Source organism: Rhamphochromis sp. 'chilingali' (genome assembly GCF_963969265.1).
Source record: "Rhamphochromis sp. 'chilingali' genome assembly, chromosome: 10".
Lineage (NCBI taxonomy): Eukaryota > Metazoa > Chordata > Actinopteri > Cichliformes > Cichlidae > Rhamphochromis > Rhamphochromis sp. 'chilingali'.
This window is the reverse complement of record NC_137937.1, coordinates 26,981,436-26,997,937: the sequence shown is the minus strand read 5'-3', so window position 1 is coordinate 26,997,937 and position 16,502 is coordinate 26,981,436. Positions and strand designations below refer to the sequence as shown.

The 16,502-nt window shown below is 46.0% G+C and overlaps 1 protein-coding gene across 1 annotated transcript; it reads left to right on the top strand.

The window, feature by feature from the left end:
- Positions 1-2,590: 2,590 nt before the first annotated feature.
- LOC308403987 (sesquipedalian-1-like) lies at positions 2,591-13,622 on the top strand. The gene is made up of 3 exons (XM_080893804.1): positions 2,591-2,734; positions 3,194-3,305; positions 11,315-13,622. The coding sequence occupies exon 3, from the start codon at positions 11,347-11,349 to the stop codon at positions 12,241-12,243; it is 897 nt and encodes a 298-aa protein (XP_080749930.1). The 5' UTR covers positions 2,591-2,734; positions 3,194-3,305; positions 11,315-11,346; the 3' UTR covers positions 12,244-13,622.
- Positions 13,623-16,502: the final 2,880 nt, after the last annotated feature.

Sequence of the window (16,502 nt, the reverse complement as noted above, 5' to 3'; positions counted from 1 at the left end):
ACCTCACCTCTTTGTTCAGATACTGAATTAAGGACTAAACTGACTCAGCAATGAATCGCTTTTAAAGCTGATTGGAATGTCTCAAAAAGTTGTTTGTGTTATTTTATTGTGTGTCCACAAACTGTTGGGAAATAACCTGTGAGAAGTAAACACTTTGCACTTGGTCAGTGTGCGTGTGTGTGTGTGCTTTAAACCTAACAATACTTTTAGTGCTGATTTTATGTCTGTATTCTCTATTAAAAGCTGTCCTCTTGTGCGTTTATCTCACGGATATGTTGAGCCTCTGTGAACCGGGAGCCCAACGGAGGAAATTAAACTGCCTCCGAGAGCGTCACACTTCATCAAAGTTACCAAAAAGCAGTGAGAGCAAACGTTTCAAAAAGAGAATGACAGAAAATGGCATCAGCAGCTGCATCAGTTAATTGAAGATTAGTGTGATGAGATAGCAGGCTGGCAGTGCTAAAGGCCATCAGCTGTCTCCCGAAGATATTCAGAATATCGTATTCATTAGAATAATTCAGATGAATTCATGGTGGCTTGTCATGGTCATACAAAAACAGACCGCAGCCAGCAGCTCAGTGCCATAAAAGTGACAGGGTTACAGGAACGGGGCAGCGGTGGCCTAGAGGACAGAGGGGAACATCATAAGTTCAAATGCATGAACTGGAAAGCTCTGCTAAGAATGTGCATGAGAAAAAGATATCTTTAACTCTGCCTTTTGGAGTGCCCTCAAGCAGGGCTCTCCATGAAAGGACTGCAACAGAGCTGGGCAGCTGTTTGCAGCCCAAGTGAATGGGAATCAGGCCGTGACAATAAAAAACTACTTGCATTTAATCCCGGGGTGCCTTATGTTGTAATTATAGTAAATGTGCAAATTTTCACAAAGCAGAACAAACTAAAGATGCTCGTGGTGCTATGATACTATAATGAATGTGTTACTGATATATAACAAAGCTATGATTATTTAGTTACAATATTAAAAATTTAGGAACCAATAGCCCTACTGATTGGAGAATGTTAAATATATTTTGAATCCTGAGGCAGTAATTACCATAATATGTGATTATTTTACTTGAAATATGATTAGCAAAATATGTTATTCAGACACTTGTTAAAGTATATTAGATTTACAGAGAAAGAGTGAAAACACAAGAAGTGAGGCTGGTGTTTGTATTTTCCATTTAGTCCACGTCAGACCACATCAAGAGACCAGATAATGTCTAGAGTAAAAACAGCTACTCTTAGGACCACATGAATCCCGAAAAGCTACTGACTGTTTAAAACAATGTTTCAGATTAATGCAATACCATGCAAAAGTCTTAAGTCACCAATTTCTTTATGTTTTGCAGTGAAAATGGGAAACACTTGCAGTGATTAATTAAAATATGTGCAAGCATACATGAAAATCCAGTAAATAAGGGAGAAAAAAAACCCTACAAATTTCAACAAGCTTGAAAATTGACGTCTAATATGATCAATTTTGCTGTGCATCATAGCCTGAACTCGGTTAGAAAGGCTTTCTTGTTATTTCTTCAGGAATAGTTAACCAGGTTTCTTAAAGGAGTCTTTTGGATGTTGGGTGTCTTTTGTCCGTCAAGATCACTGCATCAATATTACTGAAGCAAATTTGGATTCATCACTCCACAAGTCCTGTTGCCATTGCTTTTCAGTCCAGTTCTTGTGAAATGTGGCATACCTCAGCCTTTTCTCCCTGCTTAAGAAAGGGTTCATGTCAGCCATCCTTCCACTGAGACCATTTCCAAACATTAGCTGGATCATCTGAAGGGATCTCTCAGGATCCTGTTGCTAGATTTTTTTCTTAAGGATATCACTTATAGAGAGTTTTTTTAGGCCTGTCAGATCATCTTTTGTTCTCCGTTCGTCCAATTTCCTCCATTTTTTAAGGCCACACTGCACAAAGTGCTGAGGTATTCCAAGTTTCAGGCTAATAGATTTTTGGGAATCACGTTGTTAGTACCAAATACTATTTGAAGCCTTTCAAACTGTGTTATTGTTGGTATTTCAGGTAGATATAATTAATGAAATGGGAACAAATTGTATCTTTTTACAACAGGCTGCTGGTAACAAAGTGCCTAAAGAGATACATTTTAAAACCGGTTCTTTGCCATGTTGTTTGTGATGTAGACACAACACTGGTTAATTCCTTGAGTTAGGTGCCTTTTTCATGCTTGAATGATTCATAGCTCAGTGTTAAGTTGCCCAATAAACAAAAATAATGTCTATGAAAATGGTCAGGCATAAAGACATAAAGAGGAACTTTGAAAGACCTTAGGAAATCCAGGTGAATTATTGTTCAATACATTTTCTTTTTAAATACAAACTCTATTTAAACCCTAAATATAAAGGAATGACAGGTGACTCGAGACTTTTGCACAGACCTGTATATTCAGCAATGCTCCATCCGTGCAGGTGGAGAAGACAGCAGCCACCTTTCCAAGGGCACAGACAGGCGCGCCTGTTTTATATTACTGCTTATCCGGATGACGGCTGTTTCACCAGGATGGCACGAGAGCTAAAGTGAAGTGATCACCCCGCCCTGTCAAGCTGGCAGGGTTAGGCACAACGCGCGCTCTGTTAGTGTGTCACGTGACCGGGGGAAAAGAAGAAAAAAGAAAGAGGCGAGGAAGAGAGAAAGGGAAAAGCAAAAAAAGAAAAAAAAAAACTGTGGGACTATCCGCTTGGAAGAAGAGGGAGGTTTTCTGTTTACGCGCAGGTAATGAATACTAACACTTAGCTGGTTATTATAATATTGTCCTAACTTGTGAGAGTCCACCTCTAGCAGCTCGTCTGCAGTCTGCCGGCTGGATAGACGTTGGATGCATGTTTGTTTCCACGAAAGAGGCTAAAGGCGTGAAGCTAGTTGGCACTGAGAGATGTGCCTTCAAGCACGCTCGTTCGTGTTGCTCTCGCTGTGTTACTGAAGGCCAGCACGAATTCCTGTAAAGTGCTGATGTGTCAAATGCTTGTGACCAGTCAGCCCTCCTTGATGGTGAATCACTCGCTCCAAAAAAAGCACGAAGCGGTGGAAAAAACTTGCGGCTAATAATCCTCTTAACGTCTAAAACGAGCGAGGACGCTGAACTGGCCGCTTCCTCTTGGATTCTGTCGTTTATGCGGCTTCCTGAGTGTAAAATAAACGTGAAATAAAACTCGTTACTTTGGTCTTTTTTAGTATTTAGTCGAGAAGGGCGAAGAAGTCAGAAGAAGTGGGAGACTGTTCAGTTAAGAGCTCCAGATGTGATGGGAGGACGGACGTGGATGTCGGCTGGATATGAGACAAGCACGTAAGTGAGGGATGGGTTTTGTTTGGACGGTCAGTAAGCAAGACATGTTTTTATTTTCTTTTTAGTCTAATTTCAGCTGTTTTAAACTCTTACTTATACTTTTTCCTTACTTGCATATTAATTTTTCAGGAGTAGATTTAAGAAGTTAAGAATCTGTGTTACAAACGGTTAGTTATGTCTATAACTTCTGTTCCCTGAAGGAGAGGAACGAGGTACAACACATAAGTATGGGATATCACGCCCTCGCGTGTCCTGGCTGAAGAAACCTTTATTCACGCCTTTACGGCAGATGACGTGTGATGACACGCGCAAGGCCCCGCCCGCACATATAGCCGCTGCCATCACCGTCATCCCTCAGTTCGATAGCCGCTCTTCACCGAGCCAACTGCTCAGTGGGGCCACCCTGTGTTGTACCTCGTTCCTCTCCTTCAGGGAACAGAAGTTATAGACATAACTAACCGTTCCCTTTCAGTCGATTCACTCGGTACAACACATAAGTATGGGACCTATATACACGCCCCGCAGAGCAGCCACCGAACCGGAACGGGACCACCACATCCTTAGTGAGTGGTAGACCCAGCAGAAAGGACAGCATGAGCCACCGAAGGGGCTGTAACGTCCAACCGATAAAACCGCACAAAAGTGTGCGGCGACGCCCAATTAGCCGCTGCACAAATATCAGCCACAGGCACCCCTCTAAAAAGAGCCCATGAGGTCGCCATCCCCCTGGTGGAATGAGCTCCCACCCCGTGGGGCAACGCAAAACCTCCGGTGCTGTATGCCAGCGAGATAGCTTCTACAATCCAGTGGGACAGCCTCTGTCTGGACAGAGCTCTACCTCTATTCGGATTAGCGAAGCAGACAAACAACTGGTCACACAAACGCACATCCCGAGTGCGCTCAATGTAGGTGCGTAGCGCACGCACCGGACAAAGAGAATGCACCCTCCTCTGCTCCTCAGATTCAAAAGGAGGGGAGCAAAAGCTCAGCAACTCAAACTCCATTGAACTATAAGATGCAGGCATGACCTTGGGAAGATAGGCGGCATTCGGACGCAATACGACCTTGCGGCCATCAGGAGAAAACTGCGTGCAGGCAGGATGCACAGACAGCGCATGAAGGTCCCCCACTCGCTTCGCCGAGGCCAAAGCGAGAAGTAATGCGGTCTTATACGAAAGAAGTTTCATATCCACCGACTCAACGGGTTCAAACGGAGGGCCACAAAGGGCCTCCAGCACCAAAGACAAGTCCCAAGCCGGGACACTGGACTTAAGCACGGGCCTCAGCCGGCGAACCCCTTTCAGAAAACGCACGGCGAGGGGATGCGCACCTGGTGTCACCCCGTCAAAACCGATATGACAAGCAGATATAGCCGCTAAATAAACCTTGATCGTCGAAAACGAAAGGCCTTTATCCAACAGCTCCTGCAGGAATGTCAAAACATCCACAATAGAGCACTGAAATGGGAGAGTGTGGCGGTCCTGGCACCATCGCTCGAAGGCTCGCCATTTGTAAGCATACAAGCCTCTAGTAGACGAGGCCCTGGCGCTCTGAATCGTCGCTACCACACTAGGTGGCAGACCCTTAGCAACCAAGTTTAACCTCTCAGCAGGTAAGCATGAAGGTGCCACAGATCCGGGCGCGGATGAAACACTTCCCCCCCCCGCCTGAGAGAGGAGATCCCTGCGGAGAGGAAGCTGCCAAGGACTTGCTGCAAGCAGGCTGATTATTTCTGCATACCACGACTTCGCGGGCCACCAAGGGGCCACCAGGATCAGAGAGAGGGAATGCCGACGCACCCTCTCCAGAATTGGAGATATCATTTCCACTGGGGGAAATGCATACAGGAGCACGTCTGGCCATTGGTGCGCTAGCGCGTCCAAGCCCAAGGGTGCATCGTGGTCGATTATGGAGAAGTACAGGGGGCAGTGAGCATTCACCCTGGAAGCAAAAAGATCTATTTGCGCCTCGCCAAATAGATCCCAAATCTGAGCCACTATTGAAGGGTGTAACCTCCATTCTCTCACCAGAGGACCCCCCCTGGAGAGAAGGTCCGGCCCCAGGTTCAGGTGGCCCGGGACATGGGTGGCTCTTAGAGTCAGAAAATGAACACTGCACCATAACAGCAGAGAGCGAGACAGCTGCAACAGGGGAAGAGAGCGTGTTCCTCCCTGCCTGTTTATATAAGACACCACTGTTGAATTGTCCGTCCTGACTAAGACATGCTGGCCCTGCAGGACTGGACGGAAACGCTTTAGAGCTAAGAACACTGCTAACAGCTCTAAGTGGTTGATGTGCAGCTGGCGCTGAGCCGCGGACCAGATCCCTCTCACTGACGCACCCTCGCACAGCGCTCCCCACCCACTTAGGGAAGCATCTGTGGACACCACCTTGCGAAACAACACCCTCCCAATCCGAGAGCCCTGGTGCAGTAGCCCGGGCTCCCTCCAAGGACGGAGAGCTAGCATGCAAGACGCAGTTACCGGCAGCCTCCTCCGGAGGTGACGCGAAGCACACAAACGGTGAGAGAGAGTCCAGCGTTGAAACGCTCTCATTTTCAACAGCCCAAGCGGCACTACGGCGATCATAGATGCCATCATGCCCAACAAGCGCAATATCGTCTGGAAACGCAGTCTGCGTCCCAGCTGAAATTGAGCGAGGCAGCGATGAAACGCGGCCACTCTGTGCTCTGACAACCGTGCGCGGCTGGAAAGAGAGCATATTTCCAGACCGAGAAAAGCGATCTGTTGACCTGGGATTAGCGAGCTCTTCTGAAAGTTCACAGAGAACCCCAGTGTCTGAATGTGTGACAGAACCCGCGACAGCTGCGTCTCCGCCTGTTCTCTGGAGCAAGCCACGAGAGCCCAGTCGTCCAGGTAGGCCAAGATGCGGATGCCCCTCTTCCTGAGGGGCGCTAGCGCTGCCTCGGCACATTTCGTAAAGGTGCGGGGAGCGAGCGACAGCCCGAACGGCAGCACTAGGTATTCGTAGGCTACGCCCTCGAATGCAAACCTCAGAAACTGCCTGTGTTTCGGGTGTATAGCGACATGAAAATAAGCATCTGTTAGATCGATTGTCGCAAACCAATCTCCCGGGCCGACTGCACTCAGGAGCTGTCTGAGTGTTAGCATCTTGAACCTGTACGTTCGCAGGTACGTGTTCAAGACTCGCAGGTCGAGGATGGGACGAAGCCCTCCCCCTTTCTTCGGAATGACAAAATAACGGCTGTACCAACCTTTGTCCGTCTCCGAAGCGGGGACCACCCGTATTGCTCTCTTCTGTAATAGCGCCTGTATTTCCTCTCTGAGTACCAAGGCTGCCTCGGGGTTGACAATCGTGTTCACGACTCTTTGGAAACGAGGCGGCTTGACCCGGAACTGCAACCGGTAACCCATGGCAACGGTTTGCAGCACCCACGGAGAGGGGGCGCAAGCGCGCCACTGAGGGAAGTGAGCAGCCAGCCGGCTGGCCTGCAGCACTGACGGCGGGGCGCCGTCGCCCCCCAGTGTGTCTGCAGGGGACTGCATCCCCTGCCTGACCTGGCTCATTTCGCCTGCAGGTTGAGCATTTGAGATTGTTTGAGAGTAAACAACACTCTTTATTGATTGCAACATGGGAACATGTACATTTATACATTTTGTTGGGTGCACCTTTTTCGGGGCATAACAATGAAAAACAGCGGGAACACTCGATGTGGTCGCTTGAACATTCAACACATCTGAACCGTGTGCAGGGGTTATGTGCTTGGGAGACCGCGATAGGGAAGTGCAGCGCCTTCTGGGGCTGACAACCTGAACAGAACTTAAGCGGCACCTCTTGTGCGGCAACAGAGGGGTAAGAGCAGCGTCTCCCTGCTGCCGGATCCCTTCCCCACTCGCAATCACAGCTAGGAGGGCTGAGGCTTCTTCCTCCTGGGCGTCGGGTCCCGTCGGGGGCCCGGGGGAGGGCCTTTGCCCCAGGCCGACTGGCGTGGAGCTCGGGCCGGAGTACGTGCTCTCGCCGGCGGCCCTCCCACTCCAGCAGTGGGCGCCGGTCTCTTGCCAGCTGTCAGAGGAGCGGCGGGCCTGTGAGAGCTAGCAGTGGGCTTGGGCTGGGGCTGGCGTCTGGGGATGATGTCGCGCAGAGCTTCCGTCTGCTTCTTCCTCAGATCGAATCTAGCCTGAATGGCTTCAAGTGAATGTCCGAATAACCCAGCCGCAGACACTGGTGCGTCCAGATACACAGCTCTGTCTCTATCAGGGACGTCGGAGAGGGTCAGCCACAGGTGCCTCTGCGCCACCACTGTCGAAGCCATCCCTCTGCCCAGGGAGAGCGCTGCACAGCGAGACGCACGGAGGATGTAATCCGTGGTGACTCTAACCTCGTTAAGAAGAGGTGACAGCGGGCTGTCCTCCGGAACCAGCGATCCAAGCTCCGCCAGGCACATTGCTTGGTACGTCTGGAGCATGGTGACGGAACTCATGGCTCGAGCGGTGCCGGCCTGAGCCCGATAAATCTTCTCCAGCTGCGAGGCCGAGAATCTGCAGTGCTTGGACGGCAGAGTTGCGGGGCCACCGACACCATGGTTATGGGACGGGGCCAGATAAGCAGCCAGAGACGGCTCCATAGGGGGTGGGTTAGCTAAACCAGCTCCCTCGGCGCCGTCCAATTCCATGTACTGTCCATAGCCGGGCACAGTGACGCGGGTAGACAGAGGTTTGTCCCATGACGCTGTTAGCTCGCAGAGAAAGTCTGGGAACATGGGGAGGCAGTTTTTGGCCGTTGCGGGCTCCGGTGGAAGGAAAAAACCCGCAAACCGCGACGGCTTCCGAGCTGGTGGAGGAGAGGGCCAGTCCACCTGCAGCTTCTCAGCGGCACGGCGAAACAGGGAGAAAAGAGAGGTGTCATCGTGGCCGACCGGCGCAGCAGCGGCGGCATATTGGGTCGACAATGAGCTCTCCTGCTCATCCTCCGACAAACCATGGATATCCAGGCCGATGTCCAGCACGTCATCGTCTTCCTGGGGAGCGCTGGCGGGCTTCAACCCAGGCTGAAGCCCGTCAGCGCTCCTGCATGGTTCCGGTCCGTCATCGGCTAACCCGTCAACGTATTCCATGTGGTCAGCCCAGCTAATCGCGGGGACATCGACCTGAAAATTTTCGTCTTCGGACTCGGACGAAGCCGGGGCTCCAGACTCGGAAAGAAGAGGGTCATGCCGTGCGACAGCCGAGCGTCCCAGCACTCTTTCCACAAACGTCACCCGTCTTTCCAGGGTCGAGCGTCGGAGCTGGCGACAAAACGCACAAGCTTCGGGCTCCGTCAACGCTCTCCTAGCGTGGACGATCCCCAGGCAGACAGGGCAGGCATCGTGCTGGTCGCTGTCGTGCAAAGAGAAACCACATCCCTGAGGACAGGGGCGAACAGAAGATTTCTGCTTTGCTCGCTTCGGTTTGGAGTCCATTCCCAAAACGCAAAGCGAAACGCTGCACAAGAAAAACTTGAAAATAGCGCTCCGCGGGCAGCCTACGCACCAGCTGGGCGGTGGAGGCTAACACCAACAGGGGCAGTTAAGCTAGGTTCAAGTTGGCAGACAACGGAGCTAACTAGCAGTAGCTAGCTAGCCCAACTCAGCAGAGGTGTTCTCAGCGAGGTGAAGAGCGTAAGAACTGAGGGATGACGGTGATGGCAGCGGCTATATGTGCGGGCGGGGCCTTGCGCGTGTCATCACACGTCATCTGCCGTAAAGGCGTGAATAAAGGTTTCTTCAGCCAGGACACGCGAGGGCGTGATATCCCATACTTATGTGTTGTACCGAGTGAATCGACTGAAAGGGAACACTTTTGTTATTCCTTTCTTTTTTTAAATGGTCTGGAGCATTGGCTGTCGAGGCTTTCCGAATGTCTCTCAAAGTTTTTCTTTGGCTCTTTTTCACTCATTTTCAGGGAAGTCTTTTACTTGTTTGTTAGGTCACTTAACACTAACCTATGAGTCATTAAAGCATAAAAAAAGGCACCTGACTCAAAGGATGAACCAGGGTTCTGTCTACAACTTGTCTGACAACTTGGCAAAGAACCAATTTTAAATTGTGTCGTCAGGAAATTTGTTACTAGCAGGCTGTTGCAAAGACACCTAATTTGTTCCCATTTCCTCATATGAATCTGTGAAAAATGCCAAAGATAACAGTCAAGAAAGGCACACAAATGACATGCTTGCACCAAAGGTTGATTCCAAAAGAGCTAGTAGCTGAAAGCATGGTATACAGTGTGTCCCTAAAGCACATGAGGAAACTGGACAAGAGGAGGAAAAAAGAAGAAGAGGCAGGTTTAAAAAAAAAAAAAAAAAAAAAAAAAAACTACGGCAGATGAACAGTATCTAAAAATGATGAACAGTGCTCCAAAGAAACAGAAAAGAAATCTGACACAAGATCTGAGGGATGCATCTGGCTCTTTAGTTGATCCATCTATTCTTCCATGAAGCCTTATCAGAAATGGCCTCAGTGGAAGAATGGCAGTCAATAAGCCATTTTTTTAAGGAAGGGAAACACAAAAGGCAAAGGAATGCCAAATTACAGAAGAACTGAAAATCAGTGGAAACGGGTCTGATGGAAGCAATTATTAGTGATTACTGAAACAATGATCTTAACAAAGAACACAACAAAAGGCAGCCAACATCCAGAGAGGAGCTCTGAATGTCTTCGACACTGTATAAGCTGTATTTCCTGTCATGTTTGCATGTTTCAGTAAATCACTGCAACTGTTTACCATTGTCCTTGCAAAATATATATAGACATGTGGGGTGACTAGAGACCTTTGGAAAGTACTTATATCTCAGTTAACTAAAATACTGTTTCATATCTAAGTTTTAATAGTTTTAATGAACTATAATAAACTTAGTGCATACTCAATGAACCTGAAGCTTTTTAATTGGTTTCTCCTGTTTTTATTCTGATGTTGGAAGAAAATAAGAAACATGAGTTATAGCATGTGCAAAGGTGAATTTGTCTGATGGGGTATTGATGCCCATTTTGGGAAAACTATCGACGTGGGGTTTCCCCTGTATCCTAAGGCAGTACACATCTAGTTTAAATTTTAAAAAGGAAAAGAAAAGAAAAAACATTTGTAGAATTTCAAGGACTAGAAAATGAAGGAATCTCGAGCACTCGGAGGAGCCTTGCTTGACCATCAAGGAGCTACAGAGAATACACCAACGTGGACATCCTGCTCCACCACCTTCCTACGCTCCACTGTCTTCCTTTTTCCAGCCCGATCTTCCACCACATCTTCCTCAATGACTTCCACTGCCTCCCAGACAAGTTTCCCTTCCAGCTTACTCTCATGGTCCTCAGATAATAGCTTCATTACCAAAAAGCGAAAGCTATAATACAAACAAGCTATTAACTACCATCAAAATAATAAAGTGCCTTACTTCTGTTTCCTAACAAGAGTAAAATTGGATTAGCAGGAGGTAATCTGAGCCCCAGTTTACAGTTGAACATGTGATTAAACAGCATGTAACGCACTAATCTGTCCATGCTGTGCAAGTTAGACTTTCAATTTGTCTTGCACCTGCAGAGGGTTGCAGTATTTATGTGTGCTACAGCGCTCTGTTGGTGTTATGACAGGCAAAACAAAGTAAATGGACAGTGTTTACATTGGCAGGATGTCTCAGCGGGGAGAAGAAGAACAGGAATAGGTTGAAGTCCACTTTGCAAGCATGTGCCCTTTCTAAAGTTCCCAAGAGTGCAAAATTCAGTCACTCGTTTTTAACTCCTGCCCCACGGCTCTGACCTTTTCTGAAAGGAGAAATGCAAATAGACTGTTATTGAAGAACTTATTATAACTACTTTACAGTGTCAGTGAACCACAATTTAGTATGGTACTGTGATAAAGTTTTTTTTTTCTTTCAGCAAACATAGATAAGCACAAGTTAAAGTTGGCAGGAAGTACACTGTGCAGGTTCTTGTTGTACCTTTTGAGTATGAGCTGATAAATTTAACCTTGTGATGACCTCTGACTTTGTAATATTCTTAGGTAAATAAATCTGAAACGGAGGAGGGGAGAAGATGAAGCTGAACGAGCGCAGCATGGCGCACTACGCCACCTGTGATTCACCACCAGACAAGACGGGCTTCCTGTTCAAAAAGGGGGAGCGCAACACTGCTTATCACCGCCGTTGGTTTGTCCTGAAGGGTAACATGCTCTTCTACTTCGAAGAGCGCGACAGCCGAGAGCCCATTGGCGTCATCGTTCTTGAAGGATGCACCGTGGAGCTGTGTGAGTCGACCGAGGAGTTCGCCTTTGCCATCAAGTTTGATTGCGCCAAAGCTCGTGTGTACAAGATGGCTGCTGAGAACCAAGCAGCCATGGAGTCCTGGGTGAAAGCGCTGTCAAGGGCCAGCTTTGACTACATGAGGCTGGTGGTGAAAGAGCTGGAGAGGCAGCTGGAGGAGATCCAGGAGGCTGCCGGAGGCAGCTTTGTTGGGGCTGGAGTTGGAAACCTGCAGGGCAGGCCCAAGTCCTCAAAGCGAAACCATATGGGACGGTCCAGGTCTGGAGCATCTTCTTCTTCATCTTCCTCGTCCTCCATATCATCGTCATCATCAAGTGTCCCTCCCATGTCAGCCTCCTTCTCTGCCCAGAAGAACCAACAGGATGAGCTGCAGCTCATCTCTGGGCCCTCCAAGGAGAATGGTGTTGCATGGAGTAAACCACCAGCTGCCTTGGCTAACGGCTTTGTGGAGGGAGCTTCATCCTGTGCGGTATGGGAAAGCTCCGGGGACCCTGCAAATGTCACTGGATACGGAGCTGATGGAGCGAGGGCTCCGCCTGTGCCTCCCCGGAGAAAAGGTGCTTCTCTGGAAAGCCCCGTATGCCCTGGAACCGGCTGCTTCTCCAAACTCCATGACTGGTACGGCAAAGAGGTGGAGGAACTGAGAGTGCAGTGGCTTCAGAGCCAGTAAGCTTACTGAGGTAGATCGCCTCTTTTTCCACAGTATATCATTCCTTCCTGATCATTCTGCAGTGCTTCACCTATCTGAACCCAGCAATAGAGTGAAGTGACTGAATGGAGACTTAACTGCAGTCTTAACTAATGGCAAATGAAGGAAAAAAAGCATTTGAGATTATTTTAAAATCCTGTCAGAGGGGAAAAACTGCCATAAATGTTAACACTATCCTTTGTATAAGCCAAAAAACACAAAATATGCTCTTTGTCCACAAACCGAGTTATATTTGCCAATTGCAATTTTAAAATCATAATTCTTGTATTACAATCATCAGTTTTTCAAAAATGATGCAATGAGTTTAGCCTTGATTGATCCTTTATTAGATACAAATAAAATAATGCAGCTTTATATTTGCTGTGACCTTTTTCCCTTAATAAGAACCATGACGTTTCTCATTCCTTCCTTATCATTCTGCAGAGATTGTACATGCAAATTACTTTGCTAATCATGTGGACATTGCAAAAAACAACAGGTAACTGATAAGGTCACAACAGGAAAGTCTTTTTATAAGGAAAAGGAAAAGCATGAGGTGATTTCTGTTGTGTAATAACAATCTGGAGACGTTGCACAAGACAAATCCACAGAGTTTGAAGTTGTTATGTCACATTAACCACGCTATAGTGCAAAGACAATTCTGCAGCTTTATGATTGAAGTCCCAGTTTTGTGCTGTCCAGCTTTCACCCCTTTTGGTGATGCAACTTTTCAAAGCTGCTGGACTGTTTTTGAATCGTGTTCAACCTAATGACTTGGGCTCCAGGACAGTTTTCATATTTCAAGTTATATATTCAGGATTTTCTGTTTTGGTCAAACTCCCGTAACGCTGAGATAATTCACTATAGTAAGGTGCAGGTGTATGTACTGTGTATGGCCATCGCCAGTATTTTTATTGATCTGGGTGACCTGGCCCTTCAAATCTTTAAATAACGAGGGTGAGAAGTGCCACAGTCTACTTGAGGTCCAATATTACCTCAGATATTTCGTTGTCATTCTTGAAACAGGCAAAATTCCTCTAACCACAACAATATAAGGCACAAAAAATGTGTTTTCATTTCATTACTAGGCTACTTATTTCCATATTATGCACTAATGATTAAAGAGGTCATGTCCTCTATAGTAGTTGGGATCAATGCATATAACTTTGATACAGTAATCACTTCTGCAGATATTGACTGACTCTGTCTGCTTCAAACTTCCTTTTACTGAAAGCTTTTATGAATGTCTTTAATATTCTGTTCATTTCCACATTTTTATGCTTTCTGTTTAATTTGTTTCTGCGAAGCACTTTGTATCTTTGTTTAAAAAAGTGCTGCATAAATAAACTTTATTATACATATTACAGTTTCTCTGAATTTCTTTAGGATATTTTTGTCTAAACATTTAACCGTTTTCACCTAATTAGACATAATTTGTAAATGTGAGTCAGTCTGTTTTCGCACACAGTTGCACATTTTGTTTGCTTGTGCGTGTCAGCCATTTTGCTAGGCACGCTCTTTAACATAAGTATCTGATCAGTCAATTGCATGGCAGCAACTCAAAGCATTTAGTCACGTAGACATGGTCAAGGCAACCTCATGAAGTTCAAACTGAGCATGGTTGATCTGGGATTTCCCCCACACTATCTTTAGGGTTTAAAGAGGCTGGTGAGAAAAAGGATGCGTCCAGTGAGCAGCAGGTCTTTGGGCAGAAATTCCTTGCTCATTTCAGAGTTCACAGGAGAATGGGAAGGCAACAGGAATTCAATAAACCACTTTTTACATCCAAGGTACCCAGAAAAGAATATCTGAATGCAGAACACATCTAACCCTAAAGCAGATGGGTTACAGCAGCAGAAGACCATGCCGAGTGCCACTCCTGACAACTAAGAATAGGTGATAACTAACTATGATAGCTGTAATAACTATCAGACTAATTCACCTAAGTTGGAAAATTAAAAAATTAATTTCTAGTGCAACATTCAGATCATGGTCAAAATTAAGCACTGATCAGCCTGATTAGCACATCAGGCTGATGAGTAATGGTGTGGGACATATTTGCTTAGGCCAAGCAAAGCAAATATGAGGATCATTTACATCCCACAGCCTATCTGAGTATTGTTGCCGACCATTCCTTGATGATCAAATCTTCTGAGGGCTCCTTCCAGCAGGATATCACGCCAGTTGGTAAAGCTTTAATCATCTCAAACTAGTTTTTGATCACAACAAGTTGTTCACTGTACAGTCACCAGATCCCAGTCCAGTAGAGTTCCTTGTGATGTGGTGGAGCGGGACACTTGTGTCATGGATGTGCCACCAAAAAATCTGCAGCAATTGTGTGGTTGACAGAATTAACAATGCTATACTGAATTTTTTCATTTGAGGAGATCGACTAATAGAAGCCTAGTACAGCAGCAGCCTTTATTGCTGCTCCTCCTGCTGCTTGTTTTCAGCAGAACCCAAGCTAATTGTATTATATTGTAATTACCAGGAAGAAAAGCAAAACTTGAGTCTCATCTCTACAGTTATAACTCATATCATTGCTTTTCTGTACCCCTGTTTATAGCTTGTCTTTCTCACTCATATCTTTCCCAAGGCCTCTGAAAATATCCATCAGTAATTCTCCCTGTTTTAGACCTTTATGTTCACTGCCTGATTATCAAAGTTGACCAAATGTTATTCATTATGTTCAGATTTATGCCTAATGAGCAAAATTAAAATAATATAAAAGTATTCAAGCGAGTTTGAACCTGTTTAAATCCTCCATCCTCCACAGCCTGTCCAATATCCTCCAGGTTACAGAAACTATATGAAGGTCACTCACCTTCATATGGTTCATATGATTCGCTCATATTCTAACAATATTGTTGTCTATGTTTAATTCTGCACAGATTTTTTTCGTAGATGGAACAAACGGTTTTAAGGAATTTTATTAACAGCCCTTTGGGGTACGAGGTGTTGATTTGCAAAGCGGTTTACATGCAGGTCAGGTAGCAGGCCCCCTTAGCACAGTTCTGCTCATCGGAAATAATCCTAAAAGCAGCCAGAGGCAGCAAACTAAAGTCAACCCCTTTTAACATTTTGGGAGAATCTGAATTACAGTCTGGTGAATCGTAGACAGGTCTGTGTGAGTCAGCACTGGCGCTGAAATATGGAAATAGTCTCATGATCAGATCTCATGTGTGCAGAAAAAGGGGCCCATTTAACCTGTTTTTTAAACAATCATCGGAAAGGGTTTTGAGGGATCTTCTCTATATTTTGTGTATTTTCTGTGGCAGTGTGAGAGCTGAGACATGAAGGTCAAAGCAGCAGAATCACTACGCTTTCGGTACCATCACTGCTTTCTCGCCTGTGCCTGTAGCATTGTGACCTGGTCGCTGAAGCTGCTTTCCTTCCTTTCGAGACTCCAAAACCTTTACTCATTTTCACCAGGAGTTTTGTCAAAACTTCAATTAAGAAGCACTGAACTTTTCCAGGTAAGTCGCCACCTTTATTTCCCCCCACAGGCGTGCTTTGCTTCCCGTGTAGAACTTTTGTGCATTGTGGGTGAATTACAATTCACAGTTCAGCACCTGAAGCTTTAATAGGAATTCTGTCTACTGCTCCACCTTTAGTGGCATGACTTTTACAAAAATGCAGGCAAGTAGAGCAGACTAAAGCAAACCACATTGTGATTTTCAACTGGACTCTCTTACCTTCATCTCTCCTGTTCCACTCTGCTTGCACAGCTTCATCTTTTGGCAGTCTCACTTGGCTGTGTCAAAACTTCTTCTTTTGAGCTGCCTGTGAGCATGTCAAATGCATAAAAAGACTCCATTCAAAACCTTACTTGAATAAAATTATGTAAATGTCACCGGCAACATGTATTTAAAATATCATCAATACTCTATCACCACTCTGCAGCACAAAAATATCTTACCTGTCAGTCTTTCGGTGCTTTAATCTATAGAAATGTACCGTATTCTGTACAAAATATGTATTATTTCCCTTTGAGGTATAATTCAGAGGAAGTATAGCCTAAATTCACACAAAATGGGAAAACTAAAGTATTTGTACTCCAGTCACAAGCTTGTATTTTACTGCCTCGCTGTGCATATTACTGCAGATCTGCAGAGTGCCTTATGTCTTGATTATCAGAACAGAAACCATATAAATATGAGAGCTAAAAAGCACAGCAGAATTAAAATGCTCAGGTATGATGTGGCATAGTTAACTATAAGTTATGTACAGGTAATTGATAA

What these genes read in the sequence shown, in the direction of transcription:
- LOC308403987 (XM_080893804.1), top strand. Translation starts at nt 11,347, where the DNA reads ATGAAGCTGAACGAGCGCAGCATGGCGCACTACGCCACCTGTGATTCA.